General features: G+C 38.8%; 1 protein-coding gene across 1 annotated transcript; it reads right to left on the bottom strand.

Annotated features, from left to right (window-relative positions):
• Positions 1–20,887: 20,887 nt before the first annotated feature.
• On the bottom strand, positions 20,888–27,117 carry LOC131948574 (serine protease 1). The gene is made up of 7 exons (XM_059310166.1): positions 26,851–27,117; positions 25,783–25,828; positions 25,133–25,403; positions 23,963–24,084; positions 23,092–23,268; positions 22,469–22,663; positions 20,888–21,207 (listed from the first exon to the last, which is right to left on the bottom strand). Exons 1-7 carry the CDS (start codon positions 26,983–26,985, stop codon positions 21,044–21,046), a joined length of 1,110 nt encoding a protein of 369 aa, XP_059166149.1. The 5' UTR covers positions 26,986–27,117; the 3' UTR covers positions 20,888–21,043.
• Between the last annotated feature and the right edge of the window lie 225 nt (positions 27,118–27,342).

Genomic DNA, 27,342 nt, shown 5'->3' with positions numbered 1-27,342 from the left:
AAATACCCCTAGACCGAAGAACCCAACACTAATGTAAAGTAGGTTTAAACTCAGGGAAACTGTTGAAACCGATAGGCAGAGGACAGAAAAAACATAAAATCAATTGGAATCTGTAGATAAATCCTCCCCCCCCCCCCTCTCCTCTATCTCCCCCCCCCCCCCCCACCGCCTTTGGTACCTCTCGCAGTGTCGCAACCAATCAATAGAAGTAGATCAAGTCACGTGATATGTTAGGGTTAAGTAGTTACCTATGTGATGGAAAAAAATACATGAAAATTTAAATGACGCAGAACCAGTAGCTAACAGCCAAAACAGTGTGACAGGTCCAGTTAATTTCACAAAGTCAGAGATTAAATTCCTCCTGAGGATGTCTATGAAAATGTCTATAAAAGAACTTTTTAAAATGTCTATAAAAGTCTATTAAAATGTCTATAAAAGTCTATGAAAATGTCTATTAAAGTCTTTGAAAATGTCTATAAAAGTCTTTGAAAATGTCTTTAAAAGTCTATGAAAATATCTATAAAAGTCTATGAAAATGTCTATAAAAGTCTTTGAAAATGTCTATAAAAGTCTATGAAAATGTCTAAAAAAGTCTATGAAAATGTCTATAAAAGTCTATGAAAATGTCTTTAAAAGTCTTTGTGTACAACAACTTTTAATGAAAAAAAAGAGAAAAAAATAATAGTGTAGAAATGTTCCCATGTTGGCACAGAATTTAATAACTTAATGGTTATCTCCCCTGACACATAAGTTAATATTTTAATGGTTATCTCCCCTTCTTTCACCTTGCTAGACATGTCCGCAGTCTGAGTGACAACAGGGGTCATGGGCTATTGTTGTTGAAGGACATCTAGCAGCGGCTTTGGGGTGACCGTTGGTGGTCACGTTAAGTAGGGGAGATAAACATCGACATGTAGGGGAGTGAATAGATGCAAAAAGTGCTGGGGTGAAGGGTGACAACTCGGAGAGTAGTCGACACGCTGAAAGAAATTGAACAGCTTTTGTTCCGTGTTGGCGGTATAGAATTTATTCATTTTTTTAAGTGCGGGTGTAGAGTTAGTTGGTTAAAATACAGAGAGTTTTACAGTCTAGGGACTAAGTTGCCATTAGTTAGTAAAAATATAGAGTTGAAGATCAGTTCATCAATGCATTTATCTAGTTAGGTCGTTTTCGTTAAAACAATGCATAAACCTATGGTATCATTAACTGTATAGCTCGCTAGGTCTAGCCTCCTGTGTGTTTTGTAATCATTCAATAATATTGTAGCGCTTGCTATGTATTCTGCTAGATGTAGCATCCCACGTGTTTTTTGTAACGCTAGAAAAACCTCTGTAGCCCAGACGGTCCACGGAGAAGCTGGAGTAGAGTTCATCTGTTTCTGTCACCTCAGCATTAGACGGTCAGCACTATGTCTAACTGCCTATACCTTTCCTAACGTGTGCTGGGTGGACTCTGGGACGTCCTACTGACTGAAGCACGGGATCCGAACTCGAGACTTTTGGGTACTAAGTTGTACGCTCTACCATCCAACTACGCCTACTGCTAAGCTGTAGCCATTTTGCTACATGTAGCTTTTTTATTGTATCCTTTAAATCTTTAAACTAGCAGTTTAAAAATAAACTTTGTATTAACTATAGCTAGAGTTATTTTTGTCTATATATCTGCAAACAGTGTTCCCTCTAAGCTGCGCGGCTGCGCGGCCGCGCAGCACTTTCAAATGTGCCGCGCAGTCATTTTCTGATGCCGCGCACAGATTATCAGAACGTCGGGCAAGCCTGATTCACTAAAAAAAAATTGTGGTCAGTGGCTTGAATTAAGCGACATTTTTAGTACCTGTTTTGTTAAACGAACAGTCTTTGTGTTTTGGGGCCTCGACCAAACTGATACTTAAAGCTTGTGACCCCTGGGGGAGGGGGTGACCTCGGTTGTCATACCACAGGTCTAGTTAATGACTTAACTCTCAACTGAGCGGGGCGGGTACCGATGTGATGTCTGGGTGACACTCCCTCTGCTTGATTTAATGGTTTACCCCAAAACTGACCGTAAAAGGGATTGTGGCTAGTAGCTGACAGTAGTATATTAGGTCACTTTTGGTTATCATGGGTGAGCAGGAGCAGGAGCAGGAGCAAAGGCTATATAGGAAAATACTCACCCAGCCTGGGACAATGACATATAGCAAAATACTCACCCACCAGGCGCAGCCTGCCGCAGCCTGGGACAACGAGATATAGTAAAATACTCCCTGGGGGAGCAGGAGGTACACCGACATATAGCAAAATACTCACCCATCTGGGTGAGGGTGGGTGAGCAGGTGGCGCAGCCTGGGACAACGAGATATAGGAAAATACTCACCCACCTGGGTGAAGGTGGGTGAGGGTGGGTGAGCAGCCTGGGACAATGAGATATAGTAAAATACTCACCCACCCTAGGGTGGGTGAGCAGGTGGGGGAGTAGGTCAGTAGGTCACCACCGGTGACCTTGTGACGTAATTAGTAACATTATGACGTAATCATTGACCTAGTTACGTAATTTTAATGCGTTTTTTAATTAGTTTTAATGAGTTTTTTAAATTTTAATTAATTTTTGACCTAGTTACGTAATTTTATTGTTTTTTAATTAATTTGATTTTAATTACTTTGTTTGTGTTTTGTTTGTTTATTTTTAATAAGTTTAATTAATTCGATTTTTTATTTATTTTGTATTTGTTTGATTTTAACTTTTTAATTATTTTTATTTTGTTTATTTTTAATTTAATTATTTTATTTTTAATAAGTTTAATTAATTTGATTTTTATTTATTTTGTATCTAGTTACGTAATTTTAATTTTATTTTATAATTAGTTTGAATTTTTATTGACTAGTTATGTAATTTTTAATTACTTTGATTGTTTAATTAGTTTGTTTACTTGTTGTTTAATTTAATTACTTTGTTTATATTGTGTAAGTTTTATTAACGAGTTACGTAATTTGCTTATTTGTTCGAAATTCATTTTATTTCTTTGATTTTAATTACTTTGTTTAATTTATTTATTTGATATATTTCTTTTCTTTGTTGTTTAATTTGTTGGTTTGTTTATTTGGTTGTATGTATGTTTTAAATTCTCCCCTACAACGACCGTGTACAAAAAACAGGTTAAATTCTCCACCACAACGAACGTTACAAACATAGAACATTCATTAAAGATAACGATTAACAACACCTGTTACTCGCTAATGGCACCCGGCACGTATCGATTCACCAGCGAAGTTTTCTCACCGCTGCCCGTTTTAATGGGAATGTATTGATCGCACCCACGGGGCCATCACACCTAATTAATTTGGTCATGCATCGTGGGTTTTTCCCCGCTCGATTTGACGGGTCATGATGATTTATGTGGGTTCGCGAAGCGATCCCACCGGGGGGTATGGTAATTAACGACGTACATTAAGTGGCTTTCCGCGGAGCACTTAGGTCATTATGCAACAGATGTTGTGCGACAGCTGGTGGTGTAATTACGCTGAGCAATCGTATAAATGACCGCGAAAATTGTGTTCTAAACACTTCGACTTCGGACTTCAAATCAAGCGTCACAGCGACTTATCCTGGATGAGACCTCTGTTGACTCCTGAGACTAAACCCACGCCAGCTTTACCAAGCATCACATCTACCTAACCCTACACGGACCACCTCTTTTGTGCGTGTTTATTCTATTAAAGGTAAGGTTAATATTACTTTTGTTTTATGGGCGCTAACCCTATTAAAATCAAATCTTATTAAATAAGTACGCACATGTATTTAATTTTGTATCGTACACCGAGGTAAGGTTAATAGTACGTATTGTTTTAAGGGAACTAACCCCCATTCAAATACCTTTTAATTAATTACTTTACTTTTGAATCGTACACCGAGGTAAGGTGAATAGTACGTTTATTTTAAGGGAACTAACCCCATTAAAATACCCTTTAAATAATTATGTATCTAAATAAGTAGTCAATTGAATTTTCTTTTCAGTGTACAACCGACCCAACAAGGCAACCAGTGACCCAATTGAGCTACCCACCCATCCCTGAGGCATCCACTGAACCAAACGTTCCAACTACAACCAACTACACCACTTTGGATCTCCACATACAGTTAACTACACGTTCAGCTTAGACGTTCAAACCCATAGGCACGTTTCATTTTTTAATTTTGTTTTAAGTATGTTTTTTTTTTTTTTTTTTTTTTTTTTTTTTTTTTTATTTTATGATTTTTATTTTATGTATTTATTTTTATTCCATAGCCAGCGACCTACCCAAGCATCCACACACTAGACACTTCATCAATAATGGAAGCCGCCCAACCTAACAGCCACCCAGCCATGACTCGCTTCACATGTGAGATCTGCGACCGAGTGTTCAGCCGTAATCAACATTTCATACGACATCAAGAGACGGCACATGGTCGAGGAAGACATTCGTGTTCAACTTGCGGGAAAGTATTTACACGCCGAGAAAATTTAACAACCCACTATAAGACAGCACACAACAACCAAACTATACCAAGCGACACCCCATCAGCAACCAACAGACAAACACACCAACCCACATTAGTGACCGACACACATACTGTCCAACTCTCAACAGCGAGCCAAACAGCTCGTACCGCGACCAACACTAACTCCTTAAAACGACACACGACGTATGACGACATAGCAAACAACAAACGCGTAAAGACTAACATCGACAGTAACCTTAATTCACACACCACTATTTTTCCTGTAGACGACCTTAGGGGAGATGCGGTAGACTTACACACGACCACAGACAAACCTTCACCCACATGCCTTCTCACAGACATCCCTGACTTTATTAAACATAATCACGCCATTAACATGTTACAACAGGATTCACATTCAAAACCCTACACAGACAACTTCTCCTTTTTTAGATGTTTAGCCAGACATTTAGGAGCACCCGTAATAAATCTTAGAAAGCCAACATTAAATCTCGCGAAACAGTGGCAAGCACACCAAGGTCTCGGGACCTTGGCTAATTTTAGTGGGGTTAGGTTGGTCGAAATTCCCCTCTTAGAGTCCTGTTTTAGTGTAAATATTGAGATTTTTGAATTTGACGAAAACCAGAGCCTTTTTCCGAAACTTAGAAGTAGTGATAGGTTTAGGGAGACCATGTATCTTTTATTTTTTCAAAATCAGTTTATGTACATTAATAATATAGGTGGGGCGGGTCACTCTTTCGCGTGTTCTGTGTGTAACAAATTATGGCCCACCGTTCAACAAATGAACAGACACGTGAAAGGGTGTAATGGGGGGAAACCAGTAGATAGGTATAAGGGAGGGGTTTATCAGACACACCAAACAATCTGGGAGTTTTTAGCGTCCTATGGGTTAAATGTAGAAAGTAACTTTGTTTATCCCTTCCGAGCAACTTACGATTTCGAATGCTATTTCGACCATACCGAGTTACCCACGTTAGGTAGAGTTACAAAAAGCGTAGCCAAACACGTGCCTTTGTCTTGCTCTGTCGCCTCAAACGTAGATGGGTTCGTCGAACCCATCTGTTTTATTTCGACTGGTGACCCTCGAGAATTAGTGACTAGGGTTATTGACAGACTCCACATAATCGCTGAGGCAGCTTATGGAATTTTGAGAAAACAGTTCGAGCCTGTTTTTAAGCAAATCAGGAAGCTATTTCCACCTAAAGCTAGGGGTAGTGATAATAAGTCGAACGACAAAGGGTTTGATAGGTTTCTTAGCGGTAGATTAGACGAGTATTTGCGACAAATGCCGGTTATAGGGTTTAATTCAGGAAAATATGATATAAATCTCGTTAAGCCGTATTTTATTCAGTACTTTTTAGCTTATTCAAACACAGAAGAGGGGTTAGAGGAGGGACCTAGAGCTAGTTGTAACGATGACGAAGATGACGAAGAAGATAAACAAACACCGTTTAAATATGTAGTTAAAAGAAATAATAATTTTATGTGTATATCAACTAATAAATTAAAGTTCTTAGATATAGTTAATTATCTAGCACCTGGGTTTAGCTATAGTAAATACCTCGCCGCGTATAATGTTAAAGAGACCAAGGGATTTTTTCCGTACGAATATGTAAAAAATTTAGCCGTCTTAGATGAAACGGATTTACCTCCGCATTCGGCCTTTTTTTCATCATTAAAAAATTGTAACATTTCAGACGAGGAGTACGCGACGTGTAGGCAAATTTGGGTAGAGAAGGGGATGCAAACGTTTAAAGATTATCTTATTTGGTATAACAATATCGATGTAAAACCGTTTATCGAAGCGCTCGAGCAGCAAACTAATTTTTACAAAAATTTAGGGGTTGATATTTTTAAAGACGCGATTTCTGTCCCGGGGGTAACCTTAAAATACTTATTCAAAACACTTCCCGAAAACGTTTCTTTTTCTTTGTGTTCCGAGCGCGAATCAGAGTTACATAAAACTATCCGAAATAATATCGTAGGGGGCCCCTCCATTATTTTTCATAGACATCACGAAAAGGGTGAAACGTTCATTAGGGGGAATAGTAATAAGGTGGTACAGGCAATTAAGGGGTACGACGCAAACGCGCTTTATTTATGGTCTTTAATGCAAAAAATGCCGACGGGATTTCCGATTATTAGAAATAGTGAGGAGGGGTTTAGACCGCGTAAAACGAATCATTATGGGGAACAGGCCTTTCAGTGGTTATCGTGGGTTTCAAAAACAAAGGGGGTAACTTTAAAAACCGCGTTTAATGGGGGCGAAGTTAGCTTAGGATCTCGCCATATAAGAGTAGACGGGTGGGACGCGAACAGTCGAACCGTTTATCAGTTCCATGGCTGCCTCTTTCATGGACACCCCGACTGCCCCTTAACCAAAGACCGAACAGTAAATCCTATTAGTAACAGACCCTTGACAGAGTTATTTAAAAAGACAAACGAAATTACGAAGTACCTTACCGAGACTGTTGACGTTAAAGTTGTAGAAATGTGGGAATGTGAGTGGGGGAACCAGAAAAAAATGAACCCAACTATTAAAGACTATTTAAAATCTATTGACAAATCACAAAAAACACCGACACCGACCTATGGTAAGAAATGGCCCCTGACTGAAAAACAGATCATCGATTCTGTTTTAGACGACTCGTGTTTTGGACTGATAGAATGCGACATTAAAGTACCGGATAGTTTAAGAGAACATTTTAGTGAGATGACACCTATTTTTAAAAATACGTACGTTACGCGCGACGACATCGGACCGTTTATGAGACAATACGCGATCGATAACAACTTATTAACTAGCGGTAGACGGACTTTAATCGGTAGCTTTACAGGGGAGAAAATTTTATTAGCGACCCCCCTTTTAAAGTGGTATTTAAATCATGGGTTGGTGGTAACTAAAATTTATCAAGTCGTTGAATATAATCCAGTTGCATGTTTTAAGACATTTGGGGATACAGTTTCAGACGCGCGAAGAAAGGGGGACATAGACGACAAATACGCAATAACTAGTGAAACAATGAAATTGTTAGGAAACGCGGCATACGGTAAAACTTTGACGGATAAAACACGACATGCGGACATGACCTACTGTAGTGATAGGGATATAGGGGATTGTATTAATAATCCACGATTTAAAAAAATGACAAAACTTACCGACGCTGTTTACGAAGTAGAAACGTTAAAAAAGAAGATAGTTTGGGATCTCCCTCTTCAGATAGGCTTTTTCGTTTATCAGTACGCAAAACTTAGAATGTTAGAATTTTATTATGACTTTATAGACAAATATATAGATAGAACCGACTTTCAGCTATGTGAGATGGACACGGACAGTTTATACTTAGCCTTAAGTACCGATGACTTGTTAAAAGCCGTTAGACCGGGACTAGAACACGAGTTTTTTGACATTTACGACAAATGGTTCCCCTCAGAAGTATGCGACTCACATAGACCACAATTTATAAGCGGCAAAGGCACGGTAGATAGTCATTGTCTGGGGTGTAGGGCTAGGAAAATTTATGAAAAAAGAACACCGGGGTTGTTTAAGCTAGAATATGAAGGGGATGGGATGGTATCTTTATGTAGTAAGACGTACCACTGTTTTGGCGAGTATAATAAAACATCAACCAAAGGATTATCTAAAAATCACAACACACTAGGCAAAGAATCTTTCATGCAGGTCCTCACAACAAAGGAACCAAGTGGTGGGACAAACACAGGGTTCAGAGCATACAACACGGGGATATACACTTACACCCAACACAGAAACTCACTTTCTTACTTTTACATTAAAAGACAAGTAGACGCAGACAATGTCACAACATCTCCCCTAGACATATAAGACCCTTTAGTTTACCAACCATGACTTTAACGAGACTTTAATGTAAATATGTAAATAAGACAGAACCATGACGGTATGCTGATGGGGTTGTTTTTATTCAATAAAAACTTATGATATAAACGATCTTTTTTAAATTTTTGATGTGAGTTATTGTTTTGTTACTTGTCCCTGAAAGTTATGTAACTCGGTATCCTGTATAAGAGCCATGACTGAAATCAAAATCAACCATTTAAAATACTGGATCCGAGTTGGAAACCGCTCTTTACGGTATTGATCGATAGCCCACCCAGGTGTGGTATTCAGGGAATACTATAAACACCGCCGTATAAGCACCCTATACCATGTCCGGTGAATGTTTTTGTCTTCAGTGCTGTGGATGGGATTCCCGTGAGAGCACGGGAATGTCGGATCAAACGGAAACGGGTCTTGATATTGGACCCGAGGAAGTGAGATTGTATCCTGTACAGATGATCAGTACCTTTCATGAGACAAATCAAGGGGAGATGAATCTAGGTTATGAGAGAGTGTTTGTACAGCGATCTATAGGTGGAACCTTTATTGAGCCCCTTGATGAGACACCACCACCCAACCCAGCTTCTGACAGGGACAGTGACATTAGGTTCCATGATGAGGAGGAAAGGTTGCAAACATTTTCGGGGTGTTGGTCCGACGTCTACCCGGTCGACCCTATCAGTTTGGCTAAAAATGGTTTTATCTTCATTGGACCTGGCGACCTTGTCAAGTGTATTTTCTGTTTGAATACGTTGAGGGGATGGAAAATGGGTGATGTGGTAGAAGAAGAACATCGACGCCATTATCCAGACTGTCCTTTTGTACGGGCTGCACATTCACACACACACACACACACACACACACACACACACACACACAGGAGTTGTTTTAAGTAAATAAAATTTTTATGTACATTTAAATGCTCTTTTGTGATTAATTGTAATAGCTGATTAAAAGGTGTGACAACTTTCCCATCCAACTTTGAAATCCTATGCAGTCAAAACATCGGTGTAAGTTATACACCGCAAATCAAACTTTTTCACTCAAACCAAAAAGCTCTCACATACACACACACACACACACACACACACACACACACCATCAGAAAACGAACTTGTAAAGACAAAAACAATATTACATCGGGAAAACTTCACCGACCCTAGTATAAATTCTATCCGCAACAACTCCAAGACATGAATGGACAGAGTTTGAAACATGCGTCGGTGAAAACTTCACCGACCTTAGTATGAACTCTACACCAACCAACAACAAAACATTGCCTCGGTGAAAACCAAAAACCTATGATACTGTCCGTATAACTGTTAGTGAAAAGCACGGGATCCAACCGGGGGGGAAAAAAAAAAAAAAAAAAAAAAAAATCAATTAACGTGGTAACAGATGTTCCCACACTTAACGCTGGCTTCGCCGAAAGCCAGTTAATGTACGTCGTTAATTACCATACCCCCCGGTGGGATCGCTTCGCGAACCCACATAAATCATCATGACCCGTCAAATCGAGCGGGGAAAAACCCACGATGCATGACCAAATTAATTAGGTGTGATGGCCCCGTGGGTGCGATCAATACATTCCCATTAAAACGGGCAGCGGTGAGAAAACTTCGCTGGTGAATCGATACGTGCCGGGTGCCATTAGCGAGTAACAGGTGTTGTTAATCGTTATCTTTAATGAATGTTCTATGTTTGTAACGTTCGTTGTGGTGGAGAATTTAACCTGTTTTTTGTACACGGTCGTTGTAGGGGAGAATTTAAAACATACATACAACCAAATAAACAAACCAACAAATTAAACAACAAAGAAAAGAAATATATCAAATAAATAAATTAAACAAAGTAATTAAAATCAAAGAAATAAAATGAATTTCGAACAAATAAGCAAATTACGTAACTCGTTAATAAAACTTACACAATATAAACAAAGTAATTAAATTAAACAACAAGTAAACAAACTAATTAAACAATCAAAGTAATTAAAAATTACATAACTAGTCAATAAAAATTCAAACTAATTATAAAATAAAATTAAAATTACGTAACTAGATACAAAATAAATAAAAATCAAATTAATTAAACTTATTAAAAATAAAATAATTAAATTAAAAATAAACAAAATAAAAATAATTAAAAAGTTAAAATCAAACAAATACAAAATAAATAAAAAATCGAATTAATTAAACTTATTAAAAATAAACAAACAAAACACAAACAAAGTAATTAAAATCAAATTAATTAAAAAACAATAAAATTACGTAACTAGGTCAAAAATTAATTAAAATTTAAAAAACTCATTAAAACTAATTAAAAAACGCATTAAAATTACGTAACTAGGTCAATGATTACGTCATAATGTTACTAATTACGTCACAAGGTCACCGGTGGTGACCTACTGACCTACTCCCCCACCTGCTCACCCACCCTAGGGTGGGTGAGTATTTTACTATATCTCATTGTCCCAGGCTGCTCACCCACCCTCACCCACCTTCACCCAGGTGGGTGAGTATTTTCCTATATCTCGTTGTCCCAGGCTGCGCCACCTGCTCACCCACCCTCACCCAGATGGGTGAGTATTTTGCTATATGTCGGTGTACCTCCTGCTCCCCCAGGGAGTATTTTACTATATCTCGTTGTCCCAGGCTGCGGCAGGCTGCGCCTGGTGGGTGAGTATTTTGCTATATGTCATTGTCCCAGGCTGGGTGAGTATTTTCCTATATAGCCTTTGCTCCTGCTCCTGCTCCTGCTCCTGCTCCTGCTCACCCATGATAACCAAAAGTGACCTAATATACTACTGCTGACTATGCAAGGTTTTATTTTCTATTGTCACTGCCCTCCCCCATCTTCCAACCCCACCCACCTCCTTGATACTATGACGGTTTATCCAAGTCAGATGCAAATTCTAGGTTACTTAAGGTGGATGTGTTTTACTCTGTTTGGTTTAAGGATTTATATACTGTATATCCAATTATTGTGATTATTACGTGCACCTGGATCGAACTGTTTCAGTATTCACAGACTGGTTTAGTAAATAAGGAATAAAAGTTTACTACTCTGTGCTATTTGAACATGTTGAAAAGAAAAATGTGTGTAACAAGCGTTAAAACAATGCAGCAAAAAAAAAAAAAGCGAGAGATTCGTTTGAACTGGAATGGCTCAAAGTTAAAGTAATAACCGATAAGCCAGATTCAAAGAATGTTTCATTTGAATTAAGAAGCATCTATGAATATTTAGATGAGATTGGACTGAAGTGTAAGTTCTGTGCTGCTAATACTTGTAACAAAACCAACAAAGACAACGAATTTGTCACAGGAAAGCGTTGGGAATCATGGAAGATTGACTACTGTAAACGTCATTTGTCACGTGTTCACGAAGAAAATGTTGCGATTTTGTACACCCGCTCAAATGGGACTGGCCTTAAAAGTCTGCTGGTTGAAACTAACAATGAGCGAGAAGAACGAATTGAACAAAATGAGCGCCAGCGGTCAAACGAGGATCAAGTTCGAATCCTAACGGATAATGTTCTTCTCGCCATTAGGATGAACGCCTCGATGCTGTCGGTACAACTGATTCATAACCACATGGTGAAGTATGTTTCTATACCAGACAGTTGGTAGAACTTCGAGTAGCATCGTTCCACACGCTTATAGTTGATAAAAGTACTGACATAACAATATATAAAATGCTAATCCTTTATTTTAAATTTCGTCCAGTCAATTCTTTATTCTACAAAATCGTTTTTGGTGGGATAATTCAGCTTACCGCATGTGATGCCTCAGCTCTGGAGGCAGCCATAACACAGTACTACACTGAACATCAACTTGATATGAACCGCATGGTAATGATAACATCAGACGGAGCATCGGTTATGTTCGGCCGTAGGAAGGGATTAGCTGCTTTACTGAAGGCTAAGGTCCCCCATCTTGTTGAACAGCACTGTGTTGTCATCGATAAGACTTGACACTTTCTGACGCTTGGAAAGATGTTAATTTGTTTAAAAATATTGAGGTTCTCTTACGCACGGTTTACACCTTATTTAGTCGATCTTCAGTTAAAAAGGGCGCACTTAAAGAATTGGCCAAGGTGCATGATATGGATGTAATTTCTTTTCGACCAATTCATGAAGTTCGTTGGTTGTCACGTCACTTTGCTGTCAGTGCTTTGGTTAGAAATCTTGATGTTTTAGCTGCCTACTGTGAAGAACAAGTCCAAGACTGCAATGATCCTGTTTGTTGTTATGTTTTGAGATCATTAAGAGATCCCCTGTATCAAGTTGCGCTTTATACCGTTAATGATGTATTAACTGAATTAGCTAATCTATCAATGTTGTTGCAGCGAAGTAATTTATCATCTATTGAAGCACATCAATTTTGCATTTCTAAAATACGCAAATTAGAAGCACAATACCTGAGTGAAGATGTATATTGGAATGATAATGCCAAGAAAATTTTGAATGAAAACGTAGGAATCGACACAAGACAAATCACACAGTTTATACGATCGATCTGCGATCATTTAAATGTAAGGTTTCCATGAGATGAATTGCAGTTTTGGTCAGCTTTTGATCATACTGGTTTAAAAAATTGTGCATTTGAATTTGGCGTCAAAGAGATCAAACAACTGTGCGTTAAGTGCAAAGACTTGTTACAAACAACAAATGAAGAGTCATTTATCACGCAATACAATGACTTCAAATTTCAGATCAGTGAAAAACTCAAATCAGGTTCAGTAAATTCACTTACTGAAATCGCAGGAGTTACTTTAATAAACGATGAACAATTTAGCTCATTGGCAAAGTTAATTGACATATGCTGTACTTTTCAAGCATCCAGCTCTGATTGCGAGCGAGGTTTTAGTCTTATGAACAGCATTAAAGTGCAAGCACGAAATAGACTTGAAGTCACACATTTGGAGAATCTAATGCGAATTAAATTATATCTAAATGCTGGAGAGGATGAGGATTTAAACAAAGCATATAAGGTGTGGAAGCAAGGCAAGGTTAGACGCGAGAAATTGCAATAAATGCCCCTGAAAGGTTAGCTAATTTTGTTTTCAAGTCAGCTTTTTAAAATGGTTAACATGTTAAACTGTTGTATTTGTATTACCGTTATGGTATTAACATTATTAACATATGATTGCATTACACTAACATAGTAAGTCGATCATATAACATGTTGTCTAAGTATAACTCTGAAAGTTTCTGTTGTGTATTTTATTTTATGTTGATGGGATTCGTATCTTCTTTTAATTGCATACGTTTCACTAGTCCTACACATTATACTATTAATTTATATCAAAATGCATGCCTTCATTACTCTGCTTAATTGTAAGCCTAAACATACATATAAAGTTGCCCAAGTCATTTTTAGCACCGCGCACACAACATATTTTTTGCACACACACTCTTGGTCCTTAGAGGGAACATTGTCTGCAAACATATATATTACAGGTGAAATGAATATTTAGGTTAAGCAGGCTAAAAAAACAACTTTACACATGACATAAATCAAAATGACAAGAAGGGATAGCCCAGATTACGAAAGCATACAAACACAAAATGTCTCCGCTATAAAAATCACTATTTAATCTCAGGCTAATTTCACTTCTAATAAATTTCAATACAATCTGTTTCACTTATCAGGCGTTACGAAACTACCACCTTTTTTTGCAAATGTCTTCCATTTTTCATTGTAATCTCCCCTTATCTATTCATAGACAGACAGAAACATTTACCTCCCTTCCCACCTTTAAGCATCCGTGCTGTACTCCATAGTTTGTCTTCAATAACACATATAATGATGGAGGGTAGTGTTTATTTTTAACTGGTTAAGCAGACCAATTATTCACTATCCTAATGAGTCTTCTAATCACTCTATGAGCAATGCCAGAAAATATACTACTGACTGAGCACGTATGAAAAAGTTTAGCTATTTCCTTGATTCAATTCGTCTATTTTCATTCAGATTTAACTTACCTCCCTTTACTAGCTTTCACGTTCAGATACCGCTTTATGAAAAAACCTAAAACAAAAAAATTACTCCCTTTAAATTACTCTCATCGAGATAGTGGTAATATGTCCCTTTCGTCTCTCGACATATATTACATATCTCTATTTAAATTTTAATAATTTTAAGGCTGTTTAATCCTCAGCCCATACAACCCGTCCCAATCCATGTCAAAAACCATCATTTCTTTCTCTGTAACTTTCTACACTTGAACCTAAACAAACCTGCTTTAACAGCTATATGGCGTTACCGTTATACAAGGCGATTCAAAACTGACATTTGTATAGCTCTGTTACGGACATTCCTGATAAAGGCTATCTCGCTATCTGATGTAAACGCGATTCATCTGTGATGTGTTCAACTGCTGGCTTTGTACGTTGATGATTCTTTTAGAGGCTGAAAACTGGAAATTGATAGATTAACCGCCTTATGTAGCATAACAAATCTAGATTGTGTTAACTTCTTGCGGCCTGTTTAGCAGAAATAGATAGTTTAACCGCGTTATGTAACTTAACAAATCAAGCATATTATGTTGTTTATGTTATGCGTCCGGTTCAACAGAAAAAAATAGCGAGTTTACAATTGTATGCCAGGTACTACTTAGAGCTCAGCGGACTCATTATCTTCTCTGTTGTGGAATCCTTAACAAACAGGCCTAGATCCGTATGTAAGCTTGTATTTACACATTACATCTTGCCTACATTGACGGCTATTACTATTGGTAATTTTCACTAACACGTATCACTATTGACGTTGCATAAGATGAAATGGTGTAACCATTCAGTTCAAATAATGTAGGAAAATTAACAGCTACTACCCGGCACAACGCCAGAGACAAAAAGATTTTAAAAAAAACAACAACCGCGCCAGTCGTCAATCTGGAACTAAGTTACCATTGAGAGCCATTGACTAACTGTGCATAATTATCTTCATCGTGTCTACATGACACGGATTCTGTCACCATCAAGTCCCAATGTTGTTTTACTAGGAAACAGTGACGCACCAACCGGCTTTCAACCCCATGGTCTTGCGACAGTTTGCCATGATTTTGTCGTGTAAGACGGTTTCGTATCTGACATTTGGTCTACCCTCATTTGGTTCATAGGCAAAATGTCGGTAGACCCCAAAAAAAAAGTAAACAACTTGTAGTTGGCGAAAAATCTGTGGAGGAATTGTTGCGACCCCTCCCTGATCACCCCTCCCTTCTTCACATGCACACCTTAAACAACATACAAAAAACATCCACCACAAAGTAAAATAAAAAAAATATAAAAACCCAACTCAAATCCACCCTTACTGACACACATAACCCCACACCCATCTTGCCGTCTGTCATGTCTCGCCAAAGGGGATCTGACAGATGTAAGAGCGACACCCATTTATACCCCTCCCCCCCCACACACACACACACATCACCGCTGTCACTATCAACAATATCCCCTTTCTATAATAAACGCGACATGTTCTTTTCATGCCTGGTGATGTTATCGTGTGCTTCCTGGTCTGGATTCGCTGCGGCCCACTCAAGCGTGGGGGGGGGGGGGGGGGGGTGGTGGTCACTCTGGTACTGTGGGAGGAAAGTCTTGTCATTAATGATCTCCCTACATGTCATTAATGATCTACCTACATGACATTAATGATCTCTCTACATGTCATTACTGATCTCCCTACATGTCATTAATGATCTCCCTACATGTCATTAATGATCTCCCTACATGTCATTAATGATCTACCTACATGACATTAATGATCTCTCTACATGTCATTACTGATCTCCCTACATGTCATTAATGATCTCCCTACATGTCATTAATGATCTCCCTACATGTCATTAATGATCTCCCTACATGTCATTAATGATCTCCCTACATGTCATTAATGATCTCCCTACATGTCATTAATGATCTCCCTACATGACATTAATGATCTCCCTACATGTCATTAATGATCTCCCTACATGTCATTAATGATCTCCCTACATGTCATTAATGATCTCCCTACATGTCATTAATGATCTCCCTACATTGGATTACATACTGAGGTGGGTTGAGGTGAGATTGGCGGCAATGGTTTGTCCAGTGTTTTGTAGATGAGCAGCGTTGGTAGGCTTGTTGTATGCCTGGTATGTCTATTAGGATGTCTATAGTCTTGTCTTTGTAATTTAATTTAATGTCGTGTAGAGTATCTGATGTTTGTCTGGGTAGATGGTTGTTCTACGGTTGTTTGTTAGAGCGATGTTTGAATTGCGGGTTCTTTTTTAGTTATTGTTCTAAGGCCTTAATGAGTATGTCATTATTAATGAAAGTGGAGGGGGGGGGGGGGGGGCATCGTAGGGTTCCGTAGATTCGAATCCAGTCGTACTTAGCAAAACTGAAAATGTATTTTCTGTAGCTCTCAGTTGCATTGTGTAGCATGGTGACATCATAGGCATCGGAGCTAAAATAAACGTGTATCGACTATGCCGTGATTGAGTCGTAGAATGGGATTTTTGCAAATTAGCAACCTAATGACGTGGCCACGAATGCTTGATAGACTTGCATCGTGTTGTAGTCGAAAGGATTTGGACAGTCATCATTCGACAGGTCTAAGGGGACTGTTGTTTTTGAAAAGGACGAAGCCATTGGTTTAAATTCCAGTGCCGGGACATTAGCAGCTCCTCTCAACAGCTTTCGCCAGAGGAATCTGAAAAGTGGGCTTAAGCCGACTGTTGACATTGCTTAGACTTGCATACATTTTCGGAAATTTTTGGTTAAAGGCAAAATATTTTCTCGATGGGTAGAGAAACCAGAGTGTCTTTTATCAGAAGAGAAACCAAAGTGTCTTTTATCAGAAGAGAAACCAGAGTGTCTTTTATCTGAAGAGAAACCAGAGTGTCTTTTATCAGAAGAGAAACCATAGTGTCTTTTACCAGATGTAAGTCTAGTAGTTAACTACGAATATGAAAATTATTTTTTTTTAAATGTATTTGTTTTAAACATTTAAAATAGTAATAATTTATCTGATGGTTTAACCCTTTCAGGACCACAAGGAATGCAGGCATAATTTTAAATATCTGTGCACATATTTAGTAGTAAAATGACACGTAGATTTCAAAAATGTTAACCGATGTTAACCGTTTTCTGATATATTAAATAGTTTTTGAGATACAGCATGGGACATATGTCCCTATGGTCCTCAAGGGACATTTATCGAAAATAGGTTGTGTTATGCGCTATATCAAAATGTCTATTCCAAAGGTGATCAAACGTGTGTTTGTTGTTCTGGTATATTGGAAACTAAGAATATCAGTAATGAGAGCACATGTATGTCTTTTATGAGTGTGTAGTCATCTATGAGTGAAGCTTTTGGAAGCAGTTACGTGATGTTATGTAATATACGCGAATATGGCAGACATCACACATATTGCCAGTTATGTTCTCAATCTTTTCCCTTGCCCATTGTGCATAACTCCTGCGTTTTTGTTCATTTGATTCATCGACTTGTGTTCAGGTTGTGAGGTTGAAGTGAACTTCTTGCCTCTACAACCAGGTCTTTAAGTAATATTTCTTTTATGTAATCCCTAAATGGGAGCTCACGCTATCATTTGCATATATTCAAGCTTGATTTTGCATTGTAGCCAGGCTTGAATTCTTGTTAAATGTACGTATCAATGCCTTTTTTTACTTAAAATCTATATATTGGCATCACATTATCAACATATGAAACATGGAGAGGTTCCGTGAACTAGTAGTCTTTAAATTTAGAAGTACATGTTATCCCATTACAAGTTTCATTCTAAAAAATCTACAAATGTCTTGCGAATGAGTTTGAAAATGAATCACTTACTGTTTACTATTATCAATAATCAGAGCTACAAACACTCAAAATATGCCAAATAACAATGGGATCTTAATTACAATCAACATCTATTGTAAATTTCCCATAACTTGTATTTCAAAGTGTGTTTCCAGCAACCTCTATTTGAAAACAATATCTTTCTTAAGTTTCCTTTTTCAAATCTCACGAGGACGTTTGATTGTTCGTTGGGCAAATGATGTTCTATAGATGATAATGTAAAGTGTCAGCTTCGGGTCGAGGACATTACCCATCCCCTCCCCCGTCAAATACCCCCCCCCCCTGATGCTGACGAACCCTGCCCTTAATCCCAAACTCCAACCCTATATCTAACCCTAATATCAAATCCTAAACTCAACTCTAAACCAAGATTTGATCCTAACATAAACCCTAACCTAACCCTAGTCCTAACTTACTCATAATTAGTCATTGGGTAATAACTCCGAGGTGGAAATATCGGGTGTGGGGAGGGGGGGGGTATGTCCGAGTGGTATTTGCCAATATTAATGCACCCTCTAAGGGGAAAAAATCTAGTGAGCATCGAATATTTTTTGTGCGGGGTGTTCTAAAAGTCATATACAAGATTACATGTATTTTACGAAATGAAAGCGCGGCATGTTAAAAAATACTGATCGGCTGCGCGACCATACAGATTAGAGGGAATATTAGTCTATATAGCATGTGAGATTGGCGATGTATGCAATGTATGCAAAATAGAATGACTAGAATGAGGTATAGGCTTCATCACTGGTGACAATCTGTTCTGGGACTTGACAGGTCATTCAATTATATCTTCTACACTTACTTTGTCGACATTTTCTACAGAAAATTCACATCTTTTTCATCAAAAAGCAAGTTGTTTTCATCGTCATAATTGTCTATAAACAGTATTTGCTCAGTATTTTGTTCAATAATAGTAAATAAAAGCTCTGCCCCTATATATATTCAACTGCCAAAACACATGCTTAGCGACATTGTAAAAAAAGTTAGCTCCCTTCAGGACCGTAGGGACATATATGTCCCCAGCAAAACAAATTATTCTTTTAAAAAACAAGTGAAACTATTAGGAAAAACAATTGTAAATAAAATACCTCTATAGTAAACCTTTAAAAAACCACCAGTTATTTGTCTCTGTTACATTTAGTATTTATTATATAAAAATGTAACTGTAGCCTTTCAAATGGTCTAAAAGTGGAAAGTTTCCATACATATGACAACAAAACTATCTCATATATACTGAAAACAGCCTTATTTATGTTAAGTCTATCATGTAATAAATGTTTTAAAGCAAATTCAACAACTCTATGTTATTCCAATTTCGTTTGGCGATAATTTGAAAATTTTGGACACCGGTGTCCCTTGATCCTCAAAGGGTCATAGCTAAGACATGAAAATCAATTTTATATAATTAAAGTTTTTTTTTTTTTTTTTTTTTTTTTTAAATAGTATTTGAAAGGAGAAAATAAAATGACATAAAAGATTAATAAATGCGAAAGTCAAAGAGGATAAAAGGTATTAAAACAGAGTGGAAGTAACATTAATTATATAAAATATAATTCGTTTAATTTTAAGGTACTCATTTATGAATTTATTTAATTACAAATATTAATTTCGATAAATATTAATTTTCAACAATTTGTAAAGATTGCTGTATAATTTATTTATTAGTACATTAAACGATATGAAATGTTTGATGTTTGTTATATTCTTGTTTAATTTAGTTTAATCCCGGAATTTATTTCAAACTTGTCTCCCTTAAATAGTCATAAATGGCTAGCCACGGGAGATAATAAGTTTCTACGATATAGCCTCGTATCACAAATTCCCATACATCGTCTATCTGTCGTGAAATGAATTAAGTGACGGATAAAGACTTAAATCTCGAGGGTTAGGGTGCTGAGGTGGGGGCGTGGATGTATATTTTTACAGTCACATGTTGACCCAATAAAAACAAGTTGAAGAAAATAGTTCATGTGGCCTATACTCTGGTTATTCAATTTGTTTTTTTTTATATTTTTTTAACTTTATATTGTCGGTTCTGCGCGTCTTTCTGTTATTTCTAGGTGGGTTTGTGGTCAAATCTTTTGATTTCTAACTTCGAGCTATCTCACGTTTCAGATTAATAGATCTCTTATAACCATATAAGAATAACGCATTGTCAGTGTTTCTTTCAGACATAGAAAGCAGAGGCGTAGCGAGGGGGGGGGGCGGGGGTGCGGGCCGCACCGGTTTACACCATTTAGGGGGTGACACCGAGGCAAAAAATAGCAAAATATATAGAGAAAAACTTGAGGGGGGTGCAAATAGAAAGTTTGAGGGGAGGGGGGGGGGGTGCAAATCGAAAATTTGAAAGTTTGTCCCCGGGAAGGGTCGCTACGCCTCTGGGGGGTGACACCATTAAGTGCCGCACCGGGTGACACCCGACCTCGCTACGCCACTGATAGAAAGTAAAGACGGATGTGCATATTGCTGACCACACTATCCCCTCATACATGGAGGTCACAGAAACAGGTGAACTCTACTTGATCTGCTCCATGTACCACCAGTTTCGAAAGGACCACTTTAATTTACTTTATTCTCATGTAGTAAACAATTCAGTTTAAATTATTTTTATTTTAGATAACTATAACAGACTGTTATTTTTTATAATGAACATAGATTTCACTCAAAGTAATACAAGTATACTATAACAAAGCCAAAGCCTATAGAGATTTATGGGTGTATTTTATTATTAGAAGATTAACATTTTGTGTTCAATAATTTTGGATTCCTTCAAATGAAAGTTAATTCTTATATATTTTTAGATCTGGGTAAATAGAAAAAAAAACTGCTCAATTATGGTGAAAGGACTTTAAATCCATACTTAAGGACGTTGAGGGATTAACCTCTGCTGATCATTATTGCTGTAGATTTGGATTAGGATGTAGATCCAGCGCGAGTACGTCTTGACCCTTGCGTACACCCCGGGTGCGTTGGGTTGGCCGCACCCCCGGCCCCATGAGGTCACGCCCAGAACTGTGTAGACATCTGAGAATAGAGAACAGAAAGAGATTGGAAATTTGTCGTTGATATTTGAAAATATATGCATGGGGTGGCAGCATAACCACCACTATCTCACTATCTACATAACAAACTAGAGGACCACCGCTATATCACTATCTACATGACAGAAGGACCACCACTATTTCATTATCTACAATACAGAAGGACCACCACTATCTCACTATCTACATAAACAGAAGGACCACCACTATCTCACTATCTACATAAACAGAAGGACCACCACTATCTCACTATCTATCTGACAGAAGGACCACCACTATCTCACTATCTACATAAACAGAAGGACCACCACTATCTCACTATCTACATAAACAGAAGGACCACCAATATCTCACTATCTACATAAACAGAAGGACCACAACTATCTCACTATCTATCTGACAGAAGGACCACCACTATCTCACTATTCATGACAGAATACTTTTGTCTCATGGAGCGGCCTGGTCGGGTGGCAGATAGTACGACTGCTAACCCTAAATTCTTGAGTTCGGATCCGAGGCTCGAACCTGTAGAACGTCTCTCAGAAATACATGACTCGCGCTATTTATAGTGCCAGTTCCACTCTACTGCAACATGAATACCTAACTCACGCTATTTATAGTGCCAGATCCACTCAACTACAACTGCCCCATGGACCGCTAGGTTAGCATGTAATGACTTTGATGTACTCACCATCCACACGACAGACGAGGGGACCACCACTGTCCCCATGGACCGCTAGGTTAGCATGTAATGACCTTGATGTACTCACCATCCACACGACAGACGAGGGGACCACCACTGTCCCCATGGACTTCTAGGTTAGCATGTAATGACCTTGATGTACTCACCATCCACACGACAGACGAGGGGACCACCACTGTCCCCATGGACCGCTAGGTTAGTATGTAATGACTTTGATGTACTCACCATCCACACGACAGACGAGGGGACCACCACTGTCCCCATGGACCGCTAGGTTAGCATGTAATGACTTTGATGTACTAACCATCCACACGACAGACGAGGGGACCACCACTGTCCCCATGGACCGCTAGGTTAGCATGTAATGACTTTGATGTACTCACCAACCAAAGGACAGACGAGGGGACCACCACTGTCCCCGTGGACTGCTAGGTTAGCATGTAATGACCTTGATGTACTCACCATCCACACGACAGACGAGGGGACCACCACTGTCCCCGTGGACTGCTAGGTTAGCATGTAATGACCTTGATGTACTCACCATCCACACGACAGACGAGGGGACCACCACTGTCCCCCTGGCACGTGTCCATCTTTCCAGACAAGTGACCAGCACACACCATGCTCTTTTTTCTGAAAGTGAGAGCACCGGCACGTCGTAAAACATCCTCGCATGTTGTGTCGTTAATGATAGGCGCTTCTGCTTCCATCAGTACGTCGGGGGAGTTGCCATCACCTGCGAAGTTTTAGTAGGCAAACTTTTTAAAATACCTCATAACTGTAACATTACTCAGAGGCGTAGCGAGGGGGTGCGGGGGGTGCTGATCGCACCGGGTGACACCGTTTAGGAGGGTAACACCATGACAAAAAATAGCAAAATATATAGAAAAAAATCTGAGGGGAGGGGTGCAAATCGAATGTTTGAGGTGGGGGGGGGGGGGTGCAAATCGAAAGTTTGAGGGGAGGGGGGGTGCAATATAAAATTTTGTCGCCGGGAAGGGTCGCTGCGCCTCTGGGGGTTGACACCATTAAGTGCCGCACCGGGTGACACCATTAAGTGCCGCACCGGGTGACACCCGACCTCGCTACGCCACTGACATTACCAATAACATGTGACCATTCAAACAAGTGACTACAAATTCTGACACACAAAAATGCTTTTACCCCAAAAGTCCATGTTCTTCCTGTCCACATCTCCCCAGCCTGATATTATACAGGTAGTTCCGTCACGGTAAGGCGTGTTTATCTTAGGTAGGCAAGCGGGCTGGACGAAATCATTGAACCGTATCCCCCGTCCGTTGACTGGTTTTACTTTTAGCAGAGCGATGTCGTTCTGTACAGCTGTTGTGAGAGATAAATCGCGAAGGTTGGGTGACACCAGATCCAATAATAATAAGATATTAAATGGTAGAGGAACACATATGCGATATCTGCTATAAGAGATGTGGTTATATACACGTACAAGTACTTACGTACACGTACACATACACATGCACACTCACATACATACATATATGTCTTGTCGCGTGTAGCTGTGTGCAATAATTATAATTGTTGGTATTTGCTTTTTTTTTTTTTTTTTTTTTTTTAGACAAACCGCCTTTATTAAAACGTTGTCGCTTATTATAGTAGGATTTGAATCAGTTAGATGCAACACTCTATCCAGTCCTAATAGGACCGGATTCATGTTAAGGAAAGTAAAGGTGGTTGGGGTTTGGTGAGGGGGGGGGGGGGGAGGAGTGAGACGGCGTGGACGAATCGTTGAGCGTTGGGTTGATAACTCGAAAATCTCGAGTTTCGGATCGTGGTTCGGACCTGTGGCTGTTGAACGTGATGGGTACCTGACTTACGTTGGGGAAATTAGAGTCGCCCCGGCATAGTGCTGACTACTTCATCCCTTCATATACTGGGGGCAAGAAAAATGTGAACTCTAGTTCACCTGTGCAACGCATAGGTCTGAAAAGGAACTTTACTTTTTTTAATGTGATTGGATAAGGCACTGGACACAACAACATTGAGAAAACTTTATATTTACTCTTGTAGTCGTACTTCCCGTGTACCAAAATCCTCTCCACACGGAACACCTGCTCCCCCTCGTCATGTTTAATTAGACTGTGATCACCCACAACTAGCCTTAGCTGTGACACTTGTAAATCTCTGCAGACAAAACGTGAGATAAATGGGATTAGCCGGACACGGCAAGATTAACCGGACATGTACCTTTGAACCGGGCATGTCAAGGCTAACCGGACACGTACCTAAGAACCGGGACCGTCAAGGCTAACCGGACACGTACCTATGAACCGGGACCGTCAAGGCTAACCGGACACGTACCTATGAACCGGAACCGTCAAGGCTAACCGGACACGTACCTATGAACCGGGACCGTCAAGACTAACCGGACACGTACCTATGAACCGGAACCGTCAAGGCTAACCGGACACGTACCTATGAACCGGGACCGTCAAGGCTAACCGGACACGTACCTATGAACCGGGACCGTCAAGGCTAACCGGACACGTACCTATGAACCGGGACCGTCAAGGCTAACCGGACACGTACCTATGAACCGGACACGTCAAGGTTAACCGGTCACGTACCTATGAACCGGAAACGGCAAGATTAACCGGGTACAATATTACCAAACACGTCATGATTAGCCCGTTGCTTCTAGAGAACTTAAGCATAAACATGAAAACGAACAGGAAAAAGAAAATGAGAAATGTAGAGGAAGTTTGAATGTGTGTGTGTGTGGATGTGTGTGTACGTGTGTGTGTGTGTGTGTGTGTGTGGAGGGGAGGGGGGGAATAAAAATCCGCATTTGGTATGATTGGCATTGATTTTTAATAAACTTTAAACAAGCATCCGAGGTGAAAAGTATTTGGTCTAATGTAGATGTGGAAGGAGGGGGCGCCTTGACGGAAATAGATTTTATATAGAAAATACATACTTTTACATGTATCCCTGTCCCCCCCCCCCAACCCCCCCTCCCGGGAAAGTTTCAAGTTTCAATTTAATTATCATTCACAAAATAAACTTTTTTTAGTTTTAAATTAGTGGAGAATAAACTAAAAGTATCGGATTTAATTGAAGCTTGAATGTTTGGTGATTAAAAAAAAAAAATGTGTGACGAATTTCTACCGAAGCGTGAATTATCGTAACATAGCTTAACCCTAACCCCCAATGAAAGTTAAAAATAACCTACTCAACGCAGTGCGCGGCGGTGAGGACCCAGTGCTCACTGATGATGGTGCCACCACAGAACTGAGCAGTACTGGTGGGGCTGTAGTAGACGCGGTGTAGCCCAGCCTGCCAGGGGGTAGACCCGTGAACCGCCATCCTGCCACCGACAATCTTTGAAGCATGGTCCATAGACTTCCAGGCGGGAACTGGGTACGCGTCGTTGGTGCTGCGGGTATCTATGAATCTGTTGACGTCACTGTGGTCAAAGTGTCGACTGCCGCATGTCACAGTACCTGTTGGACATAGGTAAGGACAAGGTTAATGTTTAATGTAATGAGAAGCTTTATAAGATCTGGCGCTTTAGATATTGCGTAAACGAACCGATAATATAAGTTAAAGCATGTTGCTAATGATGATAAAAAAAACATGACACTGGGGTAAAGAATAAATCTTGTTGCCCGTGATAACAAATAAAAAATTTGACAACTAGGATAATAAATTTAAAAAAAAAACAAAACACATTGTGCTACCCATGAAAATAAAGATAAAAATGACACTGTAGTTATAGTCGATTTCTTTTTTAACCAGATAACCTCGCCGAAGTGGTTTAGCATTACTTTAAAGATCGCGGCATCCATGAATCTCTTGTCAATATGTGATTTAGAAACTTACCAGCAGAAGGCGCCATCTTAAAGTCCGGATTCTGATAACCGAGTCGCTGAAATTGTGAAATATTAAGCGAGAATGAGTGTGTGTTGGGGGGGGGGGTGAAGGCAAATTAATGGAGATACAATACAATTCTTGTAATTAAAAAAAACACGCATTTGAATTGTTAATGACAAGAATCGTTCAACACTTTAATCAATCACCAAAGTATTGGATATAATCCATTCTAATATTTTTTTCACTTTGTATAGTATCAAATATCTTTGTTATTTATTTCATTATGTTATTTTAAATAAGATGATAGCAGATGGTAAGATCATAATGTTTATAGGAGATTGTATTATAAAATCAATGGTAACATATGATGGTAAAAGAGATGTTATAGTACCAGATAATATTATAGAGTCAATGGAAATACATAATGGTAAAAGATATGATGGTACCAGATGGTATTATAGAGTCGATGGTAACAAATGATGGTAAAAGAGATGTTATAGTACCAGATGGTATTATAGAGTCAATGGTAACAAATGATGGTAAAAGATATGATGGTACCAGATGGTATTATAAAATCTATGGATACAAATGATGGTAAAAGAGATGTTAATGGTACCAGATGGTATTATAGAGTCGATGGTAACAAATGTTTATAGAAGATGGTATTATAAAATTGATGGTAACAAATGATGGATAAAAGATATATTAATTGTACCAGAAAGTATTATAAAATTAATGGTAACAAATGATGTTAAAAGAGATGTTAAGGTACCAGATGGTATTATAAAATCTATGGTAACAAATGATGGTTAAAGAGATGTTATAGTACCAGATGATATTATAGAGTCGAATGTAACAAAGAGATGTTAATAGTACCAGATGGTATTATAGAGTCGAATGTAACAAAGAGATGTTAATAGTACCAGATGGTATTATAGAGTCGATGGCAACAAAGAGATGTTAATAGTACCAGATGGTATTATAGAGTCGATGGCAACAAAGAGATGTTAATAGTACCAGATGGTATTATAGAGTCTATGACGCGTGGAGTAAAAGGAAAACAAGGTGAACACGTACCTGGTGATATGAAGCAGCCGAGCAGCCTCTCAACAGTACAGAGGTAACGACAATCAAACAGCTCACAAGGGTTGAAGACATCATCGTTGGTTTCGTCACGTCTCTCATCATCCAACCTAACATTAACTGGAACATCGACCGTGTATCATCAACTAAGTTTTTCCAGTCTTGCTAATAACCCAGACAAGAGACAAAATCAGAATGTTCCAGACTATCTAGTGTGACCGCTAAATGTACGGACAACTAACTAGCTGAATCTCCGTCAAATTGATTGAATGCTTTTAGCGTGGGAAAAATGTGTTCAGTACTGGTATTATTTAACGGATCTCAAACTATTTTTTTAAAAAAGCTAATCATAACCTTTATATTTTATAAGTATATTTTTTAAACAAAAAATCCTAAATATGCGTATATACAAACAAAACTTTTTCCACAAAGATCCTATAAGATTCTAACACCCCCCCCCCTTTCCTAATCGAAAATACATTGTAT

Source organism: Physella acuta, unplaced genomic scaffold, assembly GCF_028476545.2.
Source record: "Physella acuta isolate Inbredline_101_S28 unplaced genomic scaffold, ASM2847654v3 ptg000649l, whole genome shotgun sequence".
Lineage (NCBI taxonomy): Eukaryota > Metazoa > Mollusca > Gastropoda > Physidae > Physella > Physella acuta.
This window is presented reverse-complemented; position numbering and strand designations above follow the sequence as displayed.

Bases quoted from the DNA above. Each gene is read 5' to 3' on its own strand.
- LOC131948574 (XM_059310166.1), bottom strand. From the start codon at position 26,985: ATGTTCCAGTTAATGTTAGGTTGGATGATGAGAGACGTGACGAAACCA. The intron at 23,269-23,962 runs GTAAATATAAAG...CTCTCACAACAG, and splicing joins CGGGAAGTACGACTACAAGA to CTGTACAGAACGACATCGCT. The intron at 21,208-22,468 runs GTGAGTACATCA...CTCTATTCTCAG, and splicing joins CCTCGTCTGTCGTGTGGATG to ATGTCTACACAGTTCTGGGC.